Source organism: Dunckerocampus dactyliophorus, chromosome 8, assembly GCF_027744805.1.
Source record: "Dunckerocampus dactyliophorus isolate RoL2022-P2 chromosome 8, RoL_Ddac_1.1, whole genome shotgun sequence".
NCBI lineage: Eukaryota > Metazoa > Chordata > Actinopteri > Syngnathiformes > Syngnathidae > Dunckerocampus > Dunckerocampus dactyliophorus.
Window position 1 is genome coordinate 8451961 of NC_072826.1, and position 27116 is coordinate 8479076.

At 43.3% G+C, this 27116-nt stretch overlaps 2 protein-coding genes across 3 annotated transcripts in view; both read right to left on the reverse strand.

Annotated features, from left to right (window-relative positions):
* The window catches only part of LOC129185920 (RNA-binding protein Musashi homolog 1-like), a 29178-nt gene extending 20092 nt beyond the window's left edge, over positions 1-9086 (reverse strand). For both annotated transcript variants that reach the window (XM_054783599.1, XM_054783598.1), the window contains exons 1-4: positions 8940-9086; positions 8443-8483; positions 7772-7853; positions 7579-7663 (exon numbers count right to left, since the gene is read on the reverse strand). In XM_054783599.1, the coding sequence (XP_054639574.1) occupies positions 7579-7663; positions 7772-7853; positions 8443-8483; positions 8940-9004 (273 nt within the window). In that variant the 5' untranslated portion in view covers positions 9005-9086. The remainder of the gene's footprint in view (positions 1-7578; positions 7664-7771; positions 7854-8442; positions 8484-8939) is intronic.
* Positions 9087-16745: 7659 nt separating this feature from the next.
* Positions 16746-27116, reverse strand: LOC129185921 (protein unc-119 homolog B-like). Its single transcript, XM_054783600.1, has 5 exons — positions 26620-27116; positions 24575-24688; positions 24285-24384; positions 23999-24171; positions 16746-20368 (listed from the first exon to the last, which is right to left on the reverse strand). Exons 1-5 carry the CDS (start codon positions 26849-26851, stop codon positions 20256-20258), a joined length of 732 nt encoding a protein of 243 aa, XP_054639575.1. The 5' UTR covers positions 26852-27116; the 3' UTR covers positions 16746-20255.

Sequence of the window (27116 nt, forward strand, 5' to 3'; positions counted from 1 at the left end):
GGCTTCCATCTTTGTTCTAATAATTGGATGTGTGAAGAGAAACCCCTTGTGCCTCACACAGACGTTGAATTTATATTGGCAACTAAAAGGAGCCTATCAAACAGCCAGACAACATGCACTCGAAAAGTGAGCAATGTGCACCATACAAGAGCGGGCGAGATTTCCTTCAATATTCAAACAATCCTTTCATCTCTCCCCGATGTAATAATTCACGGCTTCTGATGACAAATCTTCAGACCAAAATATCCTTGGAGGACCTTTAAGTGTCTTTACGGCCGCTTGAAGAGCACAAGGCTGTGTAACTACCATGCAGCTGCAGCAGCAGTGCCCTTGGGAGGGATTGCCGCCGACTTTGCGCCTTCAAGTGGGACAAAGACAAGAGGAGTCGTGTCACCTCCAGCTGGTCTGAGCGCCGATACGGCGAATAGCAAGGTGACAAGGGCACGCAAAGACACCGATGACTATGTGGTGACAGGAAGTGACCACACAGCATTGCTTCCTGGAGTGCAACTAAGTCAGCCTGCAAAAGATGCGAATTGTCAGTAAATACAACATTTTCTACGATACGACTGGTTAAATTAAATATGTAACCACTTCGAACAAAGGTCACCCTGACCTCTGAGGTGTAACACTATGTAACAGAATAACACCAGAGTACAGGAAGCCAGGGAGTGATCCACAATGTAATTATTAGCTTTCACCTGCAAACAACCCGGCTTTGTTTGTGTGGCTGTAAGCAGGTGTTTACGTGCATTCTACACTGAAGGACCCAACTGGTATACTGTAGATACGAATCACATCCTTGTCCTTCTCAGTACTGAAATGTGTAGCCTGTTAAATGTTGAAGACAGGGAGTGAATAATATACAGTATATCAGTGACCGAAGGGACAGGAGCAGGATCAGACTCAACAATCTTTGCTTCTTCATACTCCTTTTCGGACATGTTGAATTATGTAAGTGCAACGTTGTGATGTTTGGATTGTGTTTGGATTTTTATTGTGCTTGTAGATACTTTAACATGTTCGAAATAAACCTTCAAAACTTTGTTTAACTTAGTGATGGGGTGGAACATGGGAAAGACCGTAGATTCCAATATTTCCAGGACATCGCAGCAAATATCTTTCTTTTATAATAATGATACAGTGCAGGCCTGTGAAATAATTTTTTTAAACACTATTAGAGACCTCTAGATATGAAATAACATAATATAGTCACCCTTTCCACTCGTATTAGCCAATATAGTAGGAATAAGAGTAAATAAGCTATTTAAGACATAAATAAGACTCATGCTCGTGTGTGTTGCTTTAAATGTGTTCCCTAAGGGAGCTGAGTGGCAGGCGGACAGCAAGTGACATCGGGGGTTCAGAGTTGAGTTTTAGGGGCTATCCACACAGAAACATTTTCAGGGCAAAACCGGCAAAGTATTTTATATTTTCAGCTGTTCATCCACACTGAAACAGCGTTCTGGGTAGCCTGAAACGGTATTTTTTGAAAACGGCTACCAGAGTGGGAAAATCTGAAAACACCGGCCTCTCGTTTTTGTGTAGACGGCCAAACCACTGCTTTACAGAAACGATGACGTCACAGAACCGTCACCGCCTCGTCGCCATCACGTGACCAGAAGTGAGCTTTGACGACAACCCAACATAATATCGACGGACATGACTCAGCCCAGTCGAACACCAAAACGCATCGTAGATGTAATTCCACTTTGTCGAAAGTCTAGATGAGCCTTGGAAACCGGAAGACGGTGGACTTACGCGCATGCGTTCTTTCTTCTTCTTTCATATTTTTTACAAACTGTGATAGCATGAAGCCACGGAATTCAAAGTGGCATGGGACGACTGTACACTGTACCTCAACTGCTATACTAACTGCTAATACTAATCAATACAACAATCAGTTCCACACGACTCGCATCATTTTTCGTCGATTACAAAGCTCATCCCCAGTTCCTGCACATATGCGATGTGAAAGTGCTGTGAGGTGCAAATGTCTTGTGGGTCTGTCAGACTACAGGATGAGGGCCGCCCCGAGGCAGCTTGAAGCAGAAATTTAAGAGAATGACACCACAGCATAGAAAATCTAATTGTAGTCTTGTGTCATCTGGAACGTAGTTGTTTCCCCACAAATAACACAAGTTGTGACTATTTAGTTTTTCATGATCAGGAGCTTACCAAGAAGGTTACCAACTAAGACTAGGTTAGGCCTAATGCATCTTACTGTAGTTCTACTGTGGCTACGGTCATGCCATGCAGTTAAAAAAATCATTCCACTTCAGCGAGAAGACAGAATAGATCTAATGTGTAATTTCTACAACTGCCCGTACTCGGCGGAAGGCTATGATAAATGAAAACTAAAGCATCTAGCATCAGACTGCTGGATTAGCCGTGAGGAAAACACAAAGCACAAGTAAAATGGCTTAGCCAGGTCACTGTTTGCAACACTCAGAAATAGCTCCTTACGTCTTGAACAGAGAGGCTTGACATTTGAGAAGTGGCTCGACCATGTAACAGTCAACTCGTGAAAATGTGTAATCTTGTACAATGTGAGAACCTTTCAAAGTTATCAAGCTTTTCGTTCTCAAAGAGAGTTATAACTGAGTGTTCTTGTAATGGTCTGACTAACACTCTGCTTCATAACACCCAACCTGTGCTCCAGCTATGCAGCAAAGTGACGGCAATGTGATTTTTTTTTTCTTTTTTTTTTTAGTGGTTTAGCTTTTAGGACTAATCTACAACCAATAGTCACCTTACGTGGCCCAGCGTGTTCACCAGTGTAACAGACTGAAAAACAAAAAAAACAAACAAAAAAAAAAAAAATAGGTGGTCAAACCAAAACATAAAATACCTGGTGCAACAAAATAACAACTTCCATCCGGTACCCTAATAGGTAAAAGAGAGGGGGGGAGGGGAGGGAAGAAGAAAAAGCACAGGGAGAAAGAGAAGGCATTCATTTGGAAAACAGAGTCGGCCCATGAGAAAGTGGGCCTGTCCAGTGTAGCGGTGCAGCGGGGCCATCCCAGCAGGCAGCCCCTCTGATTTCATTAATTAACAGGACAAAGAGTACAAAACAGATGGGCCCGTAGAGGAACTGGGGCTCCCGTCCTACCCCCACAAGCACACATACTGTATATACACACACATTCTAATAATGTAGCACCAAAGTAAGCACTAACGTGTACTCGATTCATAACACATGACTGCACCTCCACAAGTATGAGCTTCAATGTATATAGCATCTTGGCAACCTGTACGCAAGAAGGCACCGCTGACTGTGGCATCATAATGAAAACAGGCTCAACAAAACGCTATGGACACAAGGGGACAAAAGTAAAGAGAGATGGTTTGGGCTCAGGCCAGCAGGGTCAATCTACACAGCTCAGTAATTAGTTAACGAAGCTCACTAATGAGAACCCCCCCCCTGCTATCCCCATATCTACCTAACCAAACCCAATCCCCACGCCCCTGGAAGCCAACGAGAGCTTGGCCTCGCTCACTAGGCCGGGCATGTGTGCTAATGGTGGCGTGCACATGTAGCGGCTTGGATCCACCTTACAGACAGAGCCAGTCCAGACTTTATCCTCAGATCTTAGGCCGTGCATGGACTTCGGAAGCCCAATCCAGTTTGTTTCCTTCAATCCGATTAGTTGCTTTTCAGATCTATACTAATTACAGCAATCCTCCCACCCTCCTCTTCTCTTCCACCTTCTCCATCCTCCTGTTCCAAGTCTTGTCCACGTCAGCATTAACCGCTAATCTCCAGTTGGGAGCGGACAGCGAGAGCCAGCAACCGGACTCTGCTAACCAGGTGTTAGAGCAGGGAAATGTGGGCCATAGGTCCACAGCAGTTGGTGCAAGTATGCAGTTTTAATGCGCCATACAGACAAGAACAAAAATTACAACCTAGTATACTAGACATTACTTGGTTTGAACCACCAAAAACCCTTTTTATATGTTAAGGATGTTTTGTTTTGCTCACCATAAAACCAGTTTGTTCGAAAGTGTGTAGAGGAGGAGGGGAATGTGCCACGTAAAATCCCATTCAAATTTTATGTGGATCAGGATAAAAAGCCAGGTTTTTAAAAATGTGTTATGCAAAGCATTTTTTTAACTGCGAAAGTACCAGTATAGTTGTACTTTACAGATCATTTATTTAATTTTTATTGTATTTGTCACATCCATAATGTTGGTCACTATCGCCTTCATTTTGTACCTTGACCAAAAATGATTTATGTCATTTTGTTATCATTACAATGTAATCAGGCATCTGTAATCAGGCAAGTACTGTAGATGACATCTACTCCACACGTGCTAAAGAATTATATTTATTCATCATTCAAGAAATCCTGTCATTTTTTTTTAAACATGAATGACCCTTTGTTTCATCAAAATGTCACTCGACTGTCAGTAATACACTCAAACCTTAAAATAATCCCAATTTGTGTCCATGTGTAGACAAAGTGGGAAAAGCCAATCCGATCTTACCCTTTCTTTTTCCTGTAACTGCTCCTAGTGAAGTCTTTCTCCCGTGAAACCCGTGAAAACAAATACCAGTTGTGCCCTTCTCCTGTGTCCAGAAAACAGCACACCACTGCCCTTAGGCCATTCTCTGGCCCGGCAGGAAATCTAACCAGCAACAACCTCACTCTAAAAACAATACATGACCCCCTATTTGTATTTGTATGCACACTGATAGTACGTACACTTACAGTGCTCAATCACAATGTAACCTATGTCTCCCATTGTCTAATAGAAAGAAAATATGTTATAGCACATGTAAACGGTTGTGTTTGCAGTATTACAGACCTTGCACCTGTTAATGTAGTTTACTTACACAGGCAGCACCCTGTTGTTGTGTTCTATCCCTGTCGTTCTGTCTCTAGCCTTCCTGTTTTGTGCCTTCAAGCGTTCTTTTCTCACACTCCAAAGGTTTGGCTTCGATTTGAAATGTCCGAGCTTCAAATAATCTACCTCGTTCCGGGAAGGAATGTTTGTCTCTCATCTCGTTCTCATCAAACCGCTGAGGGCTGTCCAGTCTTGCAGCGAAATACAGTGTGCATGTAGAATGTGGATATTAATAAATGGTGAAAATGTCAATGAGATGCTGACTTTGAACAAACAAAAAAGAAAAGTACCTTAATAGCTAACATCCAACATAATGTAGTTGTTTGTTATTTCATTTTGCAATAGATATCAGGGACCAAACTGCCAATTTTTAATTGCATATCCCTTGCAAATTTTACATTTTCATAAAATATGAATAATAAAAAATGCAAATAAAAGAACAGAGACAAAACTAGTGAGCATAATCTTGGTTGGATAAATAGCACATGTGGCGCTCACCAAATTGAAAAGGGACTTTATGCAGCTGTCTCACTTTTTGTTACCAACAGTGGTTTAAAAAGAAAAGACTACAAAAATGGTTATGTTTTTTTACGATTACAAATTAAACTTTAGAAAATTGGTGTAATTGTGGTTCAGCACGAACAAGGTGAATTGCAGCTGTCTGGTATTCACGTACATTTCTGTTGTGCGCACACACACACACACACACACACACACACAAAAGCAGTCTCATAGGGCCGATCAACAATTGACATTCATGTTGTTTTTACAATAGCCTATAGAGTCATCCCTCGCCACATTGCTTTCTTAAAAAAAAATTAATAAAAATATTAATAAATGGTTGCCGTTTCGTGGTTGACTATGGCCCATTATTACTCCAAAAATATTGAAAGACAAGTCATATGTAGTATTCTGGTCACTGGGCGTCAGTAATGTTACACATTACCTTAGATTACATAACCTTAACAGTTTAGAACAAAATGTAAAGTTCAGAACAACCACATTGGAGGCTAACTAGTTAGCTCGGTAGCTTGCTACATGCTACGAGCGGCAGACATCTCTAGTCTTATGTCCCTGCAGTGATCCCGTAGCCTGCGCTTTAGTGTTGCGCAAAGTGGTGTAAATAAAGAATAACAGGTGTGTAAAGGTGACTGTAGGGGTGTTATTTCATGTTTACGGGGCTCTAATAATGGAAAAAAACTTTACAAAGTCATAAACAGTTTTTCTATGCTCTAACTACAAAAATATTCAATTTAATATTGAATCCATTGGCCGCGATAAACAAGGGGTGACTGTACATTCAATGGCAGTTAGTCAGTCGCTAAACTTTGTCAAATCGGTCTCACTAGCTGACAAACATAACAAGTAAGCGTGTTACATCCGGCGTAGCTCACGTACTCAAAGCAGGATGAGGGCGTGATGTTAACGCTTGCATTATGTTCGAGCGCGAGCACCTTCTCGCTGCATACAGTCCCTTTAAGGGTATATATGTGACCAACGTCATTATTGTTTTGCCTTATATGCTATATTTCTGTTTATATCTAACAGTATCAGGCGCCTGCCAGGCTACTACACTTTCAAAAGCTGCTTCCTCCAAACCAGCGCACTCATCACACGCGCACACTCTTGGCTGAGCTCTCAAAGACTAACATGACTGACAAAATAACGCTTTAAATGGCGTAGAAATTGTTTCCAAGCCCAAAAAAAACCTCAACAACTGACTCAAGCAACACTGTTTTGTCAGAAGAATTCCCAGCAGAGCAATCCCCCCCACCACCAACAGACAGACACAACTTTGCAGTTAAATTCAAATATTTTCCCCTCTTTCAAAAATATCTTGACTTGACACACTGGCTAACTCTAACACGATGCGTAATCACTGTGTGTGTGTCCACAGCACACAAGTGCCTTAAATGAATGCAAAATAACTGAGAAGTTGTTATGGAGACATAAATCCCAACAGGCTGTGTACTTAGAGGACGGTCTCCAGTGGCAGGCGTCACCCCCGGCAACAGGCTTGCTTCAACAACTAACCGACACTACCTTTCTCCACTCCTGGGCCCATGCTGTGCCACTCATGTTCACTCTTAAATCATCCTATTGTTGTGTGTGTACATGTGGTTTCTAAAAGGCCACAAGCTGACAACAGACACCCAATCGACATGACCAAGATGGCAGCATTCACACCTTCATAGAGATTGAAATGGGAGTGTCACGGCATCATACATGTAGCTTGTGTGACACATTTGTGAATGCTGTTGCATCCGTTCGCTCACGGGGGAAATTACATGAGCAGAGTCAGTAAGTAAGTCCACAGACTGTACATTCAAATTGGACGAAGAGGCATTCAGGGGCCTCACACAGCGTCCCCTCCTAACATTCAGAGCCAGATGTTTTTTTCTCATTGAGGACCACAAGAAAACTACCAAAGAAAAAGTTGTGAGCCCTCTGCATAAACCATGTGAGGGTTTTGCAAGGGGCTCCTGCCCCATTCAGGTCCCCCAGGTAACCATGGCAATGAAGACCAAGAAAGAACGCTTTCATGTTGGCGCCCTGAACCGGGATTTGGAGGGGGAAATGAGCACAGAGAGAGAAGAGAAGGAGGAGGGAGAAGGGGACTGTTGCTCCAAAATATACTCTTCAACTTTACAAGCCATACGGTGGGTGGCTAGATGCACCGAGGGGGAAAACAACACAGGTTTGGAAGTTGGGGGAAGAGGCGGTACTCACTGTTTTTGAGTCCAGCTCATGTCTGTTTTGGGCCAGAACCTTCTCCACGCCGGCCTGGTCTGCGTATGTAACAAACCCAAACCCCCTGGGAGGGATCATAATTTTTTTTAAAATTAGACTTAAGTGCTCCAAGAAGAGAACATGCATGAGTCCAATCCGGTGATTGGACAGGGCGCCCACGCCTCCCGCTTACCTCGACCTCTTGGTGACGGGATCCCGCATCACCATGCACTCCTTCACCTCGCCAAATTTGCAGAAGTAGTCCTTCAAGCCCTCTGCAAAACAACAATGATGTTTCTTGTGAGATGACGAGGCGGCACGTGAAGGAGACATTTGTGTTTATGTGTATGTGACTATTAGGCACGGGACCCACACAAACAAACAAAGCTGCACTTGGTGGTGATTGTTGTTTGGACACCATTGCAGTCAGTATGATAACAAGAATGGGGGGGTTGGGGGGGGGGCATAGTGGCGGGAATAAACAGTGTGCGCGCATGGCTCCTGTGAGGGTGCACGGAGAGCTGCAGTAAGCAAAACAACAGGCCAGCGTGTTCATCAATGTGTAAACTCCTAAATTCATCAGCGATCGTTACATATTAGACGTTGTATGTACGTAGCGGAAGGACAGGCAAGTCGCGCAGTGTGTGTGTGTTTGCAGCGTTAATCTCCTCGCGTCTCGGCAAGTCTAAATCCTAAGAGCTGATCCTCGTTGAACAGAAAGGCATGCATTGAACTATTTGCAGTTTATTTGCAACTCCACGCACTATACGACCTTAAACATGAATCGATTGCGGTGTGTGGGTGTGTGTGCGTGTGCTGCATGGAGACTTGAGCGTGCATAAAGTAGCGTGCGGGACATCTCACCTTGTGTCGTCTGCCAACTCAGACCCCCGATGAACATTTTGCTGAATGAGAGAAAAACAAGCAGTAAGTCACATTGGAAAACGCGCGTGTTTGTAACAAGCACACCACGGCGACGATGTGAGGAGTGAGAAGTGGGGTCGGTGCGTGTGATATAGCATCATTAAAGTAAGAAGAAAGCATCGGCCATGTTGCGAAGTCACCAATGGGCCAGTGGGGCCGTTATAATCCCCCAGAGGACGAGTAGGAGGGTAAAAAAAGGAACGAATGGTGCAGAAGTTGGAGCAAAATGTGGCCTCCGGGAGAAAGATGGATGTGGAAATAAGAAGCGAGCGTCTCCTCCGCTCAGTGGATCCATCCCACACACACACACACATCGCGAAACACACACACGCAGCGTGCTTGTCTTTTGTCTCGGCACCGACTCAAACTCAACTTAAAAGTCCTGGATGAACTCGAATCGGGACGAACCAAAGAGGCGGGCAAAGGCTGTTTTTTACCAGGGGTCGTGGGGGGAGTTGTCTGTTCCGGACGACAGGCTGCTCGGGCTCCCTTCCGTGTCCATGCCGCTCTCCGCTGCTGTATTCCCGCACTGAGTGGAGGCGAGGAGAGCCAGTGAAGCTTCGCGGCTTGCTGCTCCAGACTCAGGGGCGGGCAAACCGAGGGGAGGGGAAGGGGGGCTGGAGAGGAGGTGGGGGTGGGGTGGTTAATAGGAGGAGGGGTGAGCGACACACACACACACACACATACATACACACGCACACACATGCAAGGACTCAGGGAGAGATGCTCCGCCCCCAACTCGTTACCCTGTAGCCAAGCCAGGCCTCGAAGCCCCGCCCCCCTGTGCATGCTGCCTGGCTGCCTTTATTCATGGTGCCAGTGGCGCGCTCTCACTAGTGTTTCCCTCTGCTCACGTCATTGCCCCATCACATCATGACGTTTTTTACATGTTTCCTCTTATACACCAGCCTCTCTCTCTCTCTCTCTCTCTCTCTCTCTCTCTGTGCAGCATTATCACGAAAAAGAGACCATCATTTCCCTCATTACGAGAGCATAAACAACATTGTGGACACATTTTTAAAAATATTTTTCTTTTGATGGATTCCTGAGAGGGGAATATCATGGCTTCCTGTACTTCAAGGTCAAATGTATGATGGATTGAGGCTTCTAAAATGTGCACATTTGCTTCCAAACTAACAAGACACTCAAGGAAAACATCTCATTGGGATATGAAGCACCGCATTCTATGAATATTTTTTTAAAAGTCCACTGTCTAATCTAATCATAAATTCTGCCTTTACAAAAATAGCTCTGCTTAGTTACGATTGACACTGACAGAGGTATTTATTCAACAATGTTTACTGTTGCAAACCGCACAGTACACTGATTTGTGTTTCTCATAATTTGACATTCTGACAGTAACGCTTTCTATTAAATTAAACATGCACAAAAGATATACAATAGACCGCTCAGTAATGGTAATGGTGTAGTTGTTTTGAACATGCTTAGCAACCCGCATTAAGGAACTTCACATGTTTACACTTGCGCAACACACATCTGAAAAAGCGTAGGAAGAAGCAGGTCGTGTTTAATCCCACCACTTTTCTATTTATCATCAATTACATATAGCGTGTTCACTTCCTGTGTTTAAAATGTTCACATGATGCCATTTTCTAACAGGGAAAGAAAAGAATAAAGAACGTGTTATACAGTAGGAGATATCTTATTCCGTGAGGAGAGAAAAGGAAAGAAAAAGAAGTGTAAAAAAAATGCTAAATACAATTAAACAATAGATGAAAAGTAAAATGAATAAAAAGATTGAAAATATATGAGTAAATAATAAATACAGGAGTAAAAAAAAGTGAAAGAAACATTGTATGTATGTTGTAGTGCAGCTCAACACCACTGTGAAAAGACAATAATATATATTAATGTACAATATCATGCTATGCGCCTCAGCCACAAACCACCATTGGACATTTCAAGTAGTTTGGGGTTGGCGCCTCCTCCGCCATTCAGATCTGCCTATGCAGATGTCAGCTGATTCTATCAGTTAACTGTCATTTATGTCAATGTAACTGTGCACGTCGATGTATTATCCATTTCTCTGACACGCTTTGTCGTGTGTATGAAATAATTGCTACTGCTAGTCTCATGTGTAATAATAAGAAGAAGACTACATGACACTGTGCGCAGTGCTGTTCTACAGTAGGTACACAGTGATGCACATGGCATTTCCTATACAGTATTATGGCCATGACAAGTTATACTAAAACATAGATACTGTATTTTTACCAATATAGTGTCATGATGTATTTTTTCATATAACCGTTGTCAAACATACAAATGTCTGACCTTGTGGGTTGATTGTCTGTCTATATGTGCCCTGCAGTTGGCTGGCGACCTTGCCTCTCGCCCAAAGTCAGCTGTGATAGGCTCCAGCATACCCCCGCGACCCTAATGAGGATTAATGAGGATTAAGACAGACTAAGTGTACTTCCGTTTCCGGGTCATGAGGTTGTTGGAGCCACTTAGCTGTTGCTAAAATGTTGTTGCTTTTTGTTGAGTGGAGAGTAAACTGTTTGGGCCACCTACCCTCAACTCCTGTCTTGTCGTGAATCACATCTCCACAATATGATCGTTTCCATCGTGTATTGTACTAATACAGGCCTTTGGACTTGTTTGGGAGCCCGTGTTATCTTAGGAATATGCTGTTGTTCTATGCTATTGTGATGGAATCATATTTGTTTCATCTCGCCGTGAGAAGCCCTTTATTCTGCAATAAGCACATTCGAATCACGTGATTTCTCCCAGCCAATCATCAAAGAGAGGTAAAGCGGATACTGAAGTACTGCATCTTTTACTGGTATGGTGTTATCATAAACACAATGTTTTATTCATAGTTTCTCAGCCAAATTATTACATTATTTCTGAAATTTCAAGTATGTAAATGTTTTCTTCATTATCTAGTCCCGCTATCCCACCAACAAAACCACCCACTCTTTCTGAGAACCTCTCCATCAATCATTCCTGTCTTGTCCACACCCTCAAACACCCCTTTAGCCCACCTGTTCATGCTACCCAGCTCCCATCCGAGTACATCTTGCCCAAAACAGCTGTCGTCAACACTCCGCATCCCCTCATCCAGTTCTTTCACTGCCAAAAGTTCAACCAAATCTAACCCCATTCCGGTCTTTACTGGTTCTCATTTAGTATTTACCCCTCCTCTGTCACTGGCATGTGACAGACAGACCTAACCAGCTAAAGTGGAAGATTAGCAGCATTACCTCTACATCAGCTACTCTCTCAACCGAGGCAAGTTTGGTCAGCTGAGCAGCGCCGTCATTTACCTCAGCTGCCCTGACAAAAGCTGAACAAATCACTCAATTACATGGAATGCACCTGCTGTGTTTATATGCAGAATATGATCCAAAAACAGAAATGATGACCAGATTCAGACTGTACCTGCCTAACAGATGATCCCAGCAGAATATGTCGACGTGTGCTTTTTGCTAGTGAGTGCAGATTGTGTATATGTGTGTGAGGCAGATCAGGGGGAGGGTGTGACTGTGGCCTGGTGGACCATAGCGAGGGAACAGTATGTAGGACAGGGCCTAGCTGCACCATGCAGCTAACCTATCCTGTTGGCGGGGTGTGCTCAGTTTCTGCATGCATGATCAATGGTAGTGGATTAAAAAAAGTGGGGGAAAGACAGCAGGGTGGTGGAAGGGCAGAAACAAGTCAGAGGAATTTGAGGAGCTATAATAAAATACAAACGTGAAGTCACTTCTGCGTATGAAATGCACATATTGTAAATGAATGCATTCCCATTAACTATTTATTTCTGTTTTTCAACCGTATCTCCCCCCCTTGTCCTTTGTCGCTCCTTCACCTTGAAACACTGTGTTAGTTTGTCCAAAGCGGGTCTTCACCCCTTTTTTGTTTTCTTGACCACAACTGACCCAGAGTAGGAGCCCATTGTTTATAAATGACCTTTGACCCCGCCAGGGCCTGGGACCTGCTCTGCACCAGCCTCAGGGCATTTTGAAAGAGAGTTGAGAAGGAGAAGCCAGAGAGGAAAAAAGCAGAATAAAAGGCAGCTTTTCACCATTTGAAAAGCCAGCGTCTGTGACAAGAGTTCATGCTCTTAGCTTTGGTGGCAGTGGCTTTAGGATTTGCATGTGGAGAATGTGAACAGCACATACAGTGGAACCTCTACATTGGAATGGCTCTGAAGTCGAACAATTTGGAATTCAAGTAATATTTTACGGGGAAAAATGCACTTGGATATTCGCACACAACTTAAAACCGTATGCTGTATGTGTGCACGTAAAGACGTGGCTCGGTATTTTTTGTTGCGCTACTGCAGAAGCGTACCAGCGACAGGAAAGAAGGAAAGTGTGATGATGACCATAGAACCGGGAATGGAAGATAGTTATGGTAGCAGTGTTTCCCACGGGACTGCAATCTATTTGTGGTGTTGGTGGGTCACATTGACATAATCATCAAATTTGTATCGTGTAATCGACGCGGAAGGAGAGAAGCAGACAAAAAGTAAGTAAAATAACATGAAAAGCAAAAAAAACATGTTTAGAAATGCTTCTTCTGTCGCTTTGTTATTGTTTTTTTAAATACGGTCGTCCCTCACCACTCTGTGGTTTGAGTTTCACTCTTCACTCTATACGGCCTATTATTTGTCAAAACGTGCATATTTAAGCAAATTTTATGTATTTTTTGTTGAAATGAAGTATTTTCAAACATAAAAATGGCTAAACGAACTAAAACACAAATTTAAGGCATTCAAAAGACGCATTCCAAGACGGTGACATAGAATTCTACAGTAGTCACGAGGTGTCAGTAATGACACACAATCAATAGACTCGATTGCCTGAATAACAGGCTTTTATTGCAGGTTTCAATGATCTCACAAGGCACAATCATTCCTAATAAAAACACGGCCTACTGCTGCGACTGTAACCCATGACAAGATGAAATGCAACAATGAACCCCGGACGTCACTTCCTGTCCGCCACTCACTCTGCTCCCCTTGGGAACACATTTATAGCAACATACACACACACACACACACAAGTCTTATTTATGTCTTTATGACTCATTTACTCTTATTATGTCGGTATGTACGTATATATTGGGTAATACGAGTGGAAAGGTGACTATAGAGGTGTTTGTTCATGTCTAGAGGCGTGTAATAATGTTACAACTTTATTTAGAAGGTTGTAAACAGGTTTGCTATGCTCTAACTACGAAAATAATCAATTTATGAATAAGGAATCTTACTTTGCAGAAATTCACTTATGATGGTCAGGTCCGGAACCAATTAACCACCATAAATGAGGGATTACTGTATTACTGTATTACAAACAAGATGGAACCACCTGCTTTTATATGGGGGAGGGACCCACAGCAGCGCTCGCTGCTTGTCGAGAAGAGTTGCCAGAGTCTCTGAAAGTCTCCCCTAGATTTGTCGCTCGTCACTTTTTTGAAAAAAAGTATCAAGAGGGGTCTGATGACTTGCGAAATATAGCAATGAAGTCGCTAAGTTGGCAACACCGATCCCTTTTGCTGCGTCTTTTTATTCTCTGGCGGACCAGGTGCATAGAAGGTGTGTTAAGAAGCGGAGTTACGATGCATTCCGCCACACATTGACACCATTTAAGAATGTTAAATTGTAACTTAAAACATTGCCTGTACCGTTTAGAATATATTAAAGATTTTATGATGGTGATAGTTTGACTCGGAAGCAGATTACTGTGAAATTGGCTCACAATTTGAACAAAGTGGAAGCTAGAGGGACCATTTGTGTGGGTGTTTCCACATCACAGGTGGCGCACCAAAGAAATCATCAGATGACAGAGAAAAGGGGAGGAAACAAGCACACCTGTGCTCTCCAGTCACAATCCCTCCACCCCCCCAAGGGAAGGTGTGGCAAAGGAAGAGAGACAAAGGGAGGAGAGACAGGGAGAGGAAGAAAGAGATTGTCGGGGAGCTTTACAGGCCTCTTCAACAGACGACTGAGGGTTGAGTTAACCTTTTATTAATGATTTGCACACAAAACAAACTGAGTCTGTCAGTCTGGCGCTGCTGGAAGGCTCTGAAGAGGCTTCAGAAGGCGACTGTGAGCTTCCTGTATGTGCAAACACACCACATCTTATTTACCCTGATGACATAGGACTATTTCTGTCTGTGGGCTGTCTGAGTGTAAGCACGACAGCACTCGCTGCTGTAATGCCACACACACACATTTGGGAGATCCCCCCTGCCCACACAAAATACTGTAAAAGCTTAGTTACAAATCAGCAGAACCTGTTAAACCTTTGAACACTTGAAGACAAACTGTCAAGAACGCACCGAGGAAGTTAGGGTAGGCCTCTCCATACATACATTACCAATGAACAACATACAGTGTCTCACAAGAGTGAGTACACCTCTCACATTTCAGCAAACATTTTATTATAGTAGCTCTTCTCAAGGGGGAAGGGCAGAAATGAAAACTTGGATGTAGTTTAGAGCAGGAAAGATGGACTGTATATAGATTTACTCTCCAGTGGAAGTGAGTCAACACACAGATGATTATGTCTTTCCTACAGTCCAGCATGGCGGTGGTAGCGTCATGGTCTGGGGCTGCATGAGTGCTGCTGGCACTGCGGGAGCTGCAGTTCATTGAAGGAACCTGAATTTGAACTTTAGTGTGACATTCTGAAGCAGAGCATGATCCCCTCCATTGGTAAACTAGGCTGTATGGCGGTTGTCCAACATGATAACGACACAAACACACCTCCAAGGTGGCAAGCGCCTTGCTGAGGAAGCTGGAAGTCAAGGTGATGGAGTGGCCACGTATGCCTCCAGACATGAACCCAATTGAACATCTATGGGACATCCTAAAGCGGAAGGTGGAGCAGCACAAAGTGTCAAACATCCACCGTGGAGGAGTGGAAGAGGTTTCAAACTGTTTGTTGAAATGTGAGGGGTGCTAACTACGTGTTCTTTTGTCTTAGGTACAAAAGGGGGCGGGGAAAGTTGTGCCGCACCAGATGGTACTCTTCTTTCTTTCCAATGTATTTTATATTTAATACAGAGGAGTGATTCCGTTTCAATCCTTATATTACTGTATTCCTCAGTGTGTGTCTATCTGACTTCCTGTTCCTGTGTACGCTCAGCCTCGTGGGTATGGCTGGCATGTGCCATTTTTTTTGTTGACCTATGGGACAGTTTAGCTTGAGGCCTACAAACTCTGCCTAGCAACAAGTACCTGTGAAAACATGATGAGGTAAAAGGATCAGAGCAATTTTGTACCTCTACTGTACGTTACTGCGCCTTAAGTTGTAAAGTTTCATCATGAACTGTTTGTTTGATTATCCTCACTTGGGTCGCAGGGGTATGCTGGAGCCTATCCCAGCTGACTTCGGGCGAGTGGTCAATAAATGGCCTAATTACAGGATACATATTATTCCAGTTTGACCTACAGTGGTGTCAAAGGTATGTTCCGCCCCCCAAAATCATAACAGCACCATTGTCTGTCATCTTCTATGAACCAGAAGGTAGCCTTCTCCAGTACACAATTTCGTTCAGTTTTGTTTACAATTCTGCCTCGGTGGCGGTCTGCGCTCTACTAAGTCACATTCTAGTTGTATGTGGTCATTAAAGTACTGGTAAACCATCATCTAATGGTGGCCTACAGGTCTTAGATTAGACATTTGCAAGTACTGCATGTAGTTTGTCCTATAAAACACACCTGAAGTCAAACAAGGGTGCTTATAACACTATTGTCCAAGGTTTTCATCTAAAGTAGTGTTTGACACCCATAAAGCCTGTTGTTTTTTTTTCTGGGGGAAAATGATGTCACAAAGTAGATGCTGGAAATGACATCATGAAGATCACGATCTTGGGGAGCATCGTGCTACCAGCCGGCGGGGTGATTCATTATCTTTTTATTGGAAGATGTGGGTAATGTTGTGTAAACGCACAGTGGCTGTCGCACCACCGGTGCTTCACAAAAAGAGCATGGTGAGAGGAAGTGGAAGTGTGTGTGTGTCTATGTAAGATGGATGATGATTTGGAGGAGGAGGCAGGTTCACTGGTGGAAAGACATGCGAACCACCTTCCACACACATTTGCAAGTGAACTCGCAGTCTGTCCCTGCATCTCTTTTAATCCTTTTTCCACTCCCCCTCTATTTTTTCTTTCACTGGACCTATCAATGCCATTCCGAGCTGCTATTTATAGGAGACCACTGCCCCCGCCCCTCCACTCTCCCCCCCAAGCCTGAGTGGAGATCTGTGTGTGTTTCAAGGAAGCTTCAATAGGCCGGTGCTTCTCACTTCTACTCGCAATGGTGTGTGATTCATTGAACAGCATACATGAGAAGGTGTGTGTGCATGTGTTTAGTGGGAGGAAGTGGGAGTGTGACTGATTTATCCCACCTGTCCAGTTGTTTCCGGCGACCCACCACTGACTGCTATTCCACGAAGGCTTGGGAACACATACTGTAAATCATCCCTTTAAAGTCGGAATGTGTGTGTATTTATTGCCATGCTTGTTTCTGCATGCTAATTTTATACCCCTGAACGTGATATTTGGACACTGATATCAAACCAACACGTGGTTCGGTCGAGCACAGCTGTTTTACTTGCGTGCTGCACTTTGTGCAGGCCTCCAGCAAGCCTGATGAAAAGCTGTGGTTATTGATTTATGAGCTCACAGTATAATGGTGCCCTGCTTTGTGGGCTAATTGGCAACTGACACACTGGGCCTTCACATCCTACTTTATTCATGCTTTGTTTGAATGGTTTCATGCTGAATGATGACACTAAGTACAAACCCATGGAAGTGTTGCTCAAAGACACATGGCTGCCACTCGCGGTGCTGCTCAGCTTATACAGGCCTCACTACTGTTCTAGTCCACTACTTGGAGCAGTTGGCTTGGTTAATAAATGGGATGAGCTACATGCTTTTATTAACTCTATGCGGGGTCTTAGCAATAACAACAAATCTGTCTCACTGTCTTGTTTCTTTCCTCATAGGTCTTCCTAAGAGGGTGCAGGGAGACTGTATGTGGCAGCCTAACTGATATGAGATGAAAAGGAGAGTGCAGAAAGATGAAAAATGGAAGAATACATTGAAAGGGGTAGAGAACAGGGAAGGGAGCTTTGACAAACGGTGTGTGTCAAGTGTGTTTCAGTATGTGTGTAGGTGTGTAGGGAGGAGAGAGCTGAGGGGGTCCATTGTGGATCTTTGTGTGGCTCAGATTGTCCTCGTCTCTGGGAAAGTGGAAACTCAACCCCGCTCTCCAGAGGTCTGGTTACCAGGTGAGAGAGGCCGACAGAAAAGGGGAAAACAGAGTGGGAGAGCAGCATAGGTGTGGGGAGAGAAACACAGTACCATGGGATTCTTTTTGGGCCATGAGCGCTGGAAAAATGCATGGAAATTGAGAGAGGCTGGGAGAGATGAACACACTGATAAGAGGAAACGGCATGAGAAACAATATAGCGTTTCTATTCCGTGACAAGCATCCTCCATCAATGAGTCAAAGTGAAACAATGTGAAATTCCAAAATATATGACACATGTGGCCTTTAGAGAAAGTCATGTGAAATTAGGCATGTTATTCACTTTCTGGAATCATACATGCACAAATAAAGTTGTAAGGGCCAGTAAACCTCACTAAGATCTCATCATGTTGAGAGATAACAAGTATACAGTACTAAACTGAACGCGTAGACACGCGTCATAAAAACACGTGCAACATAACTCCTCCTGGTGGCCACCGCCGTCACTGCACTCCTCTGCACCACAACAAATCCGACCTCCTTCAGCTTTTTCCACCTTTCAACATGACACATTTGACACTTCAATCCCGTACATTTATTTGATCATATACATGAATAGTGTTTTTCCTTTTTACAAACATCATCCCAAAAAGTGAACACCGGCATTTACACAATAATACACCTCAACAGCAAGACCAATTCCAGCTTGATTCTCTACGACCGTTTACTCAAAGAATAACTACTTACTCCTAAGTTGGGTAAAGGTCTTCTCACACTAAATACTACAAGATACAAAATATTGTACTCTTCTGTTCCTGTCATCTCATGCTTTGTGATCATATTAACTCCATCCATCAATCCATTTTCTTTCGCTTATCCAGGTCCGGGTCGCTGGGGCAGCAGTCTCAGTAGTGAAGTCCAGATTTTCCGGTCTCCGGCCACCTCTTCCAGTTCCACTGGGAGGACAGCAAGGCGTTCTCAGGCCAGCTGTGAGACATAATTCCTCCAGCATGTCCTATGTCTGCCTAGGTCTGAGAAGCCTAGGCATGCCTGGAACACCTCACCGAGGAGGCGGCCGAGAGGCATCCGGACTAGATGCTCGAGCCCCTCAACTGGTTCCTCTTGATGTGAATGAGCAGCGGCTCTACTCTGAGCCCCTCCCGGATGGCCGAGCTTCTCACCCTATCTCTTAGGGTGAGTGCAGCCACCCTACGGCGGAAACTCATTTCTGCCGCTTGTATCCGCAATCTTGTTCTTCGGCTAAGCTCTCTCTTCACCACGACGGTCCGGTACAGCGACCGCATTACTGCAGACGCTGTGCCGATCCGCCTGTCGACCTCACGCTCCAACCTTCCCTCACTCGTGAACAAGACCCCGAAATACTTGAACTCCTCCACCTGGGACAAGGCCGACTGAGAACCACGGACTCGGATTTGGAGGTGCTGAGTCTCATCTCAGAAGCTTCATACTCAGCTGCGAACCGCTCCAGTAAACGCTGATGAGGCCATCAGGACCACATCGGCTGCGAATAGCAGAGACCAAATCCTAACGCCCCCAAACTGGACCCCCTCGAAGACTTGGCTGTGCCTAGAAATTCTGTCCATGAAAATTCTGAACAGAATTGGTGACAAAGGGCAGCCTTGGGCCAACGTTCACCAGAAACAGGCTCGACTTCCTGCTGGCCATGCGGACCAGGCTGCTGCTCCGGTTGTGCATCATCTTAACTCTTGCAAGTATTTTGTAATAGTAGTACACTGTTTATCTGACTATTTAAATCCAGGTAGAAAAACATAGAAAGGTTTGATCAAACTCTATGTGTGTGTGTGTGTGTGCGTGTTTGTATAATTGTGTTACAGTTGTTGCGGGCGGGCGGTGGGGGGGAACGCAAGACTGACCATGTGTGTTTGACAGGAGTGTTTTTGTGGATGGAGTCTGTTTTTCCCTTGGTATTGTCTGGAGTGGATTGTGGGGGCGGTAGCTCAGAAGAGCAGCTGCTTCTGACAAACACTGAGAACACACTTTGTGTGACACTTGGGGGTTGAATGTGTGGTTTTGTGTGTGCTTGTACGTGGGCGTATGTGCTTAATTGGAAGGACATTTTTTTTAAACATTGGTAAAATGAGATTGGCCCTGCGATTGGCTGACGACCAGTCCAGGGTGTACCCTGCCTCCTGCCCAAAGTCAGCTGGGATAGGCTCCAACATACCCCCGTGACCCTAGTCTAGTAAGGACTAGCGAATGAATGAAAGAATGGTAAGATGAGCTGAACCATGTTTGGAAGTCATAGGAGATGCCCACTTGGCGGTCATAGCAGCCTGAAAATGATAACATCCATTCATCCATTACGTATACCACTTATCCGGTTCAGGGTCACTGGGGATGCTGGAGCTGTGGGGTACACCCCACCAGTCACAAAATAACAATTTATCTTTACTTGCATTTGTGTGTTTTAAGTGTATGCATGCGTGATAGTGTCTATGCACAGGTATGAGCACGTGTATATGTGTGTGTGTTTTCAAGGCAGATATCACTGTCCTCCGTGATAAGCATAGTCTGCCTTGTTGTGCATGACCAGTCTGTTCTCCACAAAATAGAAGCTGTCGGACCGGGTCTCATATGGACAGTCCACCATCTGACGGACTGAAAAAAACAACAGACAACACAAAAGGGTGAGCAATCCCAAATTTAGAATCTTTTTTTAAAACCATAAACCTAAAGAAAATTGACTGGGTCAGTGTATATTTTTTAATCCAGATCCTAATTCTCAGTGGTGACGAGAGAGCCACTGGAGCTAACTAACATATAATAAGGTTCTTTCTTAATCTTGATGGTATTTCAGTATGAAATAACAAAAGCAGAAGCAGCTTTAAATTCCCCCTGGGCATGTGGTGATACAATGCTCAAATGCATATTACATGCTGGAAAGGCTATTGATTGCACTTATCTTCTCCACAAATCCCTTCCTTAGGGAAGCTACAGTCCACTGAAAAAATATCCAATCCGTCAATGGCTTTTCTAACGGTTATAGCAGGGGTGCTCACACTTTTTCAGCCTGCAGGCTACTTTTAAAATGACCAAGTCCCAAAGATCTACCTCCTGCTATAAATATAGAAAATATGTACATTTATTATATTTATTTTTAAAAATGAGTACGCATTTATGTAACTGGTAAACTTTGAAACACTATTTTAAATATGAATTATTAGTATTTCACATTCACATTTTCAAAGTTTACAGGTAATCAAAGTAGTTGACATCATAATTATATTCAATATGGCAATAAAGATGATTACACATAATTCCTCAATACTTTTGTACATAACCTGAGTACTGGTAATATGTCAGTCAAAATAGCTACAGTACGTAACGTTCATTAGGAGACACAGTTTGCGTATTACACCCAGTTAGCATTTGCTATCAAACATTACCCATATACAAGAATTTAAAATGATTATGCAAAAGACAATGCAGCCGAAGTCAAGGCAACGTATTAAAAAGGTTTCAGCAATGGGCACATTTTCCATTTCATCATGAAATAATAGTTTAAGAAGCTGGCGTGTAGAAAACACTGATTTCAGTAGTGGAGTTCATGATGCGACGCAAAGCCATCAAACAATACGCTTTTCTTTCCTACATAACTTACCACCACAAGTGAACTGCTAACTTTTGTTATCGATATAAGCATCTTACCGCTGAGTTAGTTTATCCGTAATCGGAATAATAAAGATGAAAGTTGCAAACCCCGCGGGGGGCGCAAGAGCAAATCAGGAGAGGAGCTTAATGTCAGCTGACTGATGTCATATGACATTTACAAAGTGTCATTTACGCGAACCCAAACTCCCCTGGGTTATATAATATATATGAATATTAAAAAATGGCTGCCCCTCAACATTACGGTACCCCATAAGGTTAATGACTGGACTTCAAGGTAACTATGTTTTCTAAGGCCATGTTCCGTGGCACCCATCCCATTGACAAGTCATTGTACTATTAAAGGTACATGGTTGTCATTTTTACCAATATTATAGGCATAAAAATGAGATATCGGTTCATATCGGAATAGTTTTTTCTGCCAATAATGATATTGGAGCGCGCGTGATGGCATGCTCCACACAGCAACAAGCTTGCTAGCTCAGTATGTCCGCATTATTTAATTGGATTCTTATTTGTGAATTTATTAAGACTCACCTGGCCTACTTGTGGATAATAGGAGGAGAAGTTCTTTTAGCTGGCTGTTAGTCATGTTTTTTCAAATTAGTTTTGCTGAGAGAAAATGTAAAAAAAAAAAAAAAAGATTTTCTATAGCTTGTACTGCATATTGCGGTATTTGTCTTATTTTGCGCAATGTTTATTTGTCAAAGATATCGAATGGCATCACAGTAAAAAAAATTTTAAAAAAAGGCATAATGTGTTCATTACACGAGATGTAACCTGACATTCTATTGCCTAAATTGGTATCCATTTATATGGGAAATGAAGTGATGAACAATATCAGCATCAGATATCGATAACAACTGAGCATCTCTAACTATGTATTTTGTCCTTCAGAAATTGTGTCTATTGCGCTTTGTCTATAAAAAAATATAGGCCTGTATGGTATGATGTTTTTAGTGTCAAAAGGAGTGATGTTTCCACCAAACAGTATCGTTTGATGATTCCGATGAGGTCAACCCTGACCAGGCTGGGGTGTGTAGGCCTCTGCCTTTTCTTTGCATCTGGGTTCCAAACCTGCACAGTATGTCTCATTTGCTTCCCATTTAATTCATTCTATTGTAACATGGAAGAAGAGGAACAATTCTCTATCGAAAATAAACACACAGCAGTGTGTACCACCCTGACACCACAATGAAAGGGTCACAAAAGTGGAGCAGTTTGGCTTAGATGGTATGAGATACTTCATAAAAGCATACCACAACACCACTAGAATAGATTGTCTGTGCTACAGTAATCCCTTGTTTATCACAATTAATTGGGCAAAAAAGTTTTAGCTTGGCTTGGGTTACGGCCGCAACAGTAGCCCATGTTTTTATTAGGAATTTTTGTGCCTGTTGTGAGATCATTGAAACCCGCAATGAAAGACTGTTGTTCCAGCCATCAAGTCTGCTGTGTGTGTGTCTCAACAAACATTACAGTAATGTTACAAACACCTAGTGACCAGTGTAGAATACTACATATCATTCACAATGTCTTTGAACGCGTCTTCTGAATGCCTTGTATTTGTATTTTATTTCATTTAACAATTTTTATGCTTGAAAATGCTTAATTTCGAGAAAAAAATTAAAATTTACTTCGATATGCATATTTTTTGACTAATAATAGGCTGTTTTCAACCAAAAAACACCATAATTTATTCATAGTGAAGGTGTGAAATTCCGACGGCATAGTGGCAAGGGACGACTGTATACCACTTTTTGGCAACCCCACCACAGAGATACAGTCTCTAAACGGTGGAACTTAAACCCATTTGTCATTTGACTGGTGGCCAGAGTATTGTCACTTCAGTGCGACAATGTCAGCAGAACAGGAGAAAGATAAATGGTGCCTTTGGTCAAACAAAGCTTGTCAGACGCATATCGAAAAGAAAGATGACAAAATGCCGGACGTCCCGCATTGTTACCCTTTGTTTGCGTTGTCACATTCCTACTTTTTGTTGAATCCTTTAGTGGGTTATAGTGTCCAATGCTGCTATGATCACACTATTTACATAGTTGTCTTAGCAACCGTACTATGGCGTACTGAACCGTGCCAGTTGGTGGAAGCGTGGCATTAATGGCCAGCGTAGACAAAAGGAAAGACTGCAGCAAAAGCTAAGGCAGACTGCTAGCTGCACGCCTGTCCGCCAACTCCAGCAGCAAACTCCTACCTGCCCGTCTTATTACTGTATTGACTTGAACGTAAGACTGTATTTTTTATATATCCTATATTTGGGGTCTAGAGGTTTATACGTGCAAACCAACAGATGGCGCCACATGACTTCTCCTCAGGCGAGTCAGAGCTTTTCTTCCTGTTACTCACACAAGTAGGGGGAGTTTTTATGCTAATTTTAAAGTAAGCAGTCATCAACTGTCAGCTAAAGGTCAACAACTGTCAAACAGCTAAGTATGATTTCACTGATAATGAAAACACGTATTCTGTGTGAAAATATGTATATTTAGCCAAAAACAGGTCTTGAAAAAGAGGGGTTGTCTTATATTCAGGGTCGTCTTATGTTCGAGTCAACACAGTAATTGTTGCACATAAACATTACAGTAGTTAGGAAATCCTACTCACCTAAGCTCTCGGACAGTTGAGGGAACTCATAGATGTGTTCACAGGTATTTCGGCTGTTTGGGATGCAGAAGCCAAAGTCAAAGTCGAAGCTCTTCAGTAGGCGATCTCGGAAATAGTGCCGCTCAATCATTCGGAAGTTGTTCAGGGGCCGGTTACCGACGGTGAATTCCACTCTGGTAAGATGGAGAAGATTACATCTCCGGATGAGGTCACCACGTCATAGGTTTGTGTGAGTGAATGGTGTGTAGTAGTCAGTCATGTGCCAGTGATGTGGCAAGTCACTCACGTGGCGCCGACGGTCCTCAGGCGCAGAAATGCCGGGGTGAACTGGTAACGTACGAACCGGCCTGCGCTAGCATCTACTACTCGGTTTTCTTCGTCTTCCTCTACAAGCCACAGCACAGAAACGCATTTGACATTGTGCAAAAGAGCCTCCATTTGCAACAATCCTGTGATGAGTTCATCTCACTGATTGTACTGAATGTTGTCCTTAATTATCACCAACACAACAGAACATACACTTAAATGAAATAGCTTGCTAGGCCATAAAACACAGGGCGTGGAAGCAGTAGGCACCTGAGTGCGGAGGTTTGGCGATCTCAAATAAGACAGTTCCCGTATCCAGGTCTCTGATCTTGAAGCGCACAAAGTCAATGTTGTAAATATTGTCTTCGGGTTTACAGAGGTAGCCTGCAACAATGACGGAGAGATGACAACAGTGATCATCTAGAGCAGGGTGATCCAATTAAATTGTTCTGGTGGCCACACTTGCAGAAAGCTAAAGACTGGGGCGCCGGGCTTCTTCCTTCACTATTATTTTTATTTTGTATGTAATGTCACTACAAGAACCGTAATTTCCGGTGTATGAGACACACCGGTGTTTAAGCCTCACCCACTGAATTTAGAAGGAAAAAGATTTGTACATACATAAGCCGCACATGTACACATTATAAAATGGCATATTGTGGCGCGCATGAGTCAGTGCGGACCAGATAGCTCTTCATTTGACAGGAAGCGATCATGAGCTTTAAAAAACTCACAACGAGCTTGTCAACCCAGTGGAAATCACAGGAGGTCGTTACTCAATATAGCAGTCTGACTCACGGTGTCATCTCACAAAGAACGGTAAAATCAGCACACAGCAACTTAACACTGAAATGGTAGCTAAGAAATATACAAGTACCAATACGAGTTTAAGATGAAAAACAGCAACTATTATAATGGCTTCCCATCATGCATTTCATCCCAGCAAAGCATTTCATTGGCCATGGCTGCCGGGGATGAGGGAGCCAGAAGATCCTCCTTATCTCCGGGCTCCTCTGGCTCCCTCTGATGGACAGAGGCAGCTGATGAACCATCATGCCCCGGCAGCCATGGCCAATGAAATGCTTTGCTGGGACGAAATGCATGATGGGAAGCTATTAAAATACTGTAGCTGTTGTTTTTTTTTTATTTTAAACTACCTTTTGAGTGTTTGCTCTGTGATAATTTTACCATTCTCTTTAAGATGACACCATGAGTCAAGACTGAGCTATTTCCAATGGATTGACAAGTTTGCCATGATTTCACTTATAGCTTGTGATTGGCTCCTGCCAAAGAAAGAACTACCGTTTCCTCACTGACTCGCGAGCAGCACAGCATTTAAATTATTTTTAGTAGTTCTGAAGTAAAGCAGATGTTACAAGATTAGAACATAGCTACATGTTAGCCTCACCGCTGTATAAGCCGCAGGGTTCAAAGTTTAAGAAAAAGTATTGGCTTATACAATGGAAATTACAGTATTTGTAACTTTTTTTTTAAATTTTTACTTCACCAAATGAATAATAGAGTCATGTTTTTAAGCCCCTACTGCAAAAATGCTCGTCAAAGATCCTATATAAGACAGGAACGCTATGCTGTTTTCCTGGACCTACAGTGCTAGTCGAAGAGCCTATACTATATATGACAGCAGTCCTCTGTTGTTTTTAAGGACCTACTGCGACAATGCTATTCAAAGATTCTCTACCTGACAGAAGCACTCTGCTATTGTTAAAGAACATTATACAAAAAAATGCTGGTCAAATATTGTCATATGACAGGAGAGCATTGTGGTTTTTAAGGACAAACGGCAAAAAAAAAAAAAAAAACGGCGTGTCATAGATCCTCTATTTGACCGGAGCGCCTTAAGGACCTACTACCAAAATCTGTCGTCAAAGATCCTCTATATCACAGTGCTCTTTAGTAATCTGTTGCAAAAATGTTAGTTTTCAACTAAACTCAGATTTGGTCCGCTTGGGGCCATTTGAATAGCCCTTATCTGAAGCATTTGTAGTGAAGCCACAATGTTCAAACATCTTTCAAAATGTACCTGTACTTGACTAACAACCAAATGCTATTGTTTTTCTTGTGCTAGCACAAATGTACACGATATGCGTAAGACACAGAAAGATCACTAGCAGATATAGAAAAAGATGTCACAAACACCTGCTATCATTGATTAAATATAACGGTGTTTTTCCACAAACAAATGCTATTCAGCAACTGCAGTATGTATACAATTCATCAGATGTGATGATGTCCCTATGCACTGTCAGTGCAAAGGGCAGTAAGGGTACATTTCACCCCACAACAAGAGGTCAAACCTCGTGTCGCCACCCGCAGTCCGAGGACATCTTCCGCCCTGGTGTGTCCATTTTGCGCCCGCAAGTCCTCCTCCGTGACGGGCCTGCTGTCCACCTCGCTCCTCCGCGACTTGAGCCTCTTCAGAACCCCTCCACCCGACTTGCGCTCCCGCGAAGGAGCCGCAGAGCCGTGGCTGCCGCCGGAGACGTTGTCAGCAACAGGCGCGTCGCTGCGGGCTTTGGCTCCGCTCATCTTTGACTCTCCACCAAAAGCCTTGTTGGATAAATGGACTGTGAATTAAATTCTACACGAAGATGGCGTCATAGATGTCGAATGTCGACAGAATGACCAAGCGCTTGTTTTTGTTCGCTCACGCTTTACTGTTGCTATGACAACGCCAATAGTGGCGAGCGTGAGAAGGTTCTTGTCCACCAGAGGGCGACGGACACGTGTACATCTTTTATGACTCGTTATTAGTAGTAGAAGTAGTGTTTTTTTCATTGCTATTGTAATAGCA

Excerpts from the sequence above, each read along its gene's own strand:
- LOC129185921 (XM_054783600.1), bottom strand. The coding sequence starts at position 26,851 with ATGAGCGGAGCCAAAGCCCGCAGCGACGCGCCTGTTGCTGACAACGTC. Across the intron at positions 24,172-24,284 it reads CTGAGGACCGTCGGCGCCAC|AGTGGAATTCACCGTCGGTA; the intron begins GTGAGTGACTTG and ends CCATCTTACCAG. Across the intron at positions 20,369-23,998 it reads TCAACTGTCCGAGAGCTTAG|TCCGTCAGATGGTGGACTGT; the intron begins GTGAGTAGGATT and ends TGTTTTTTTCAG.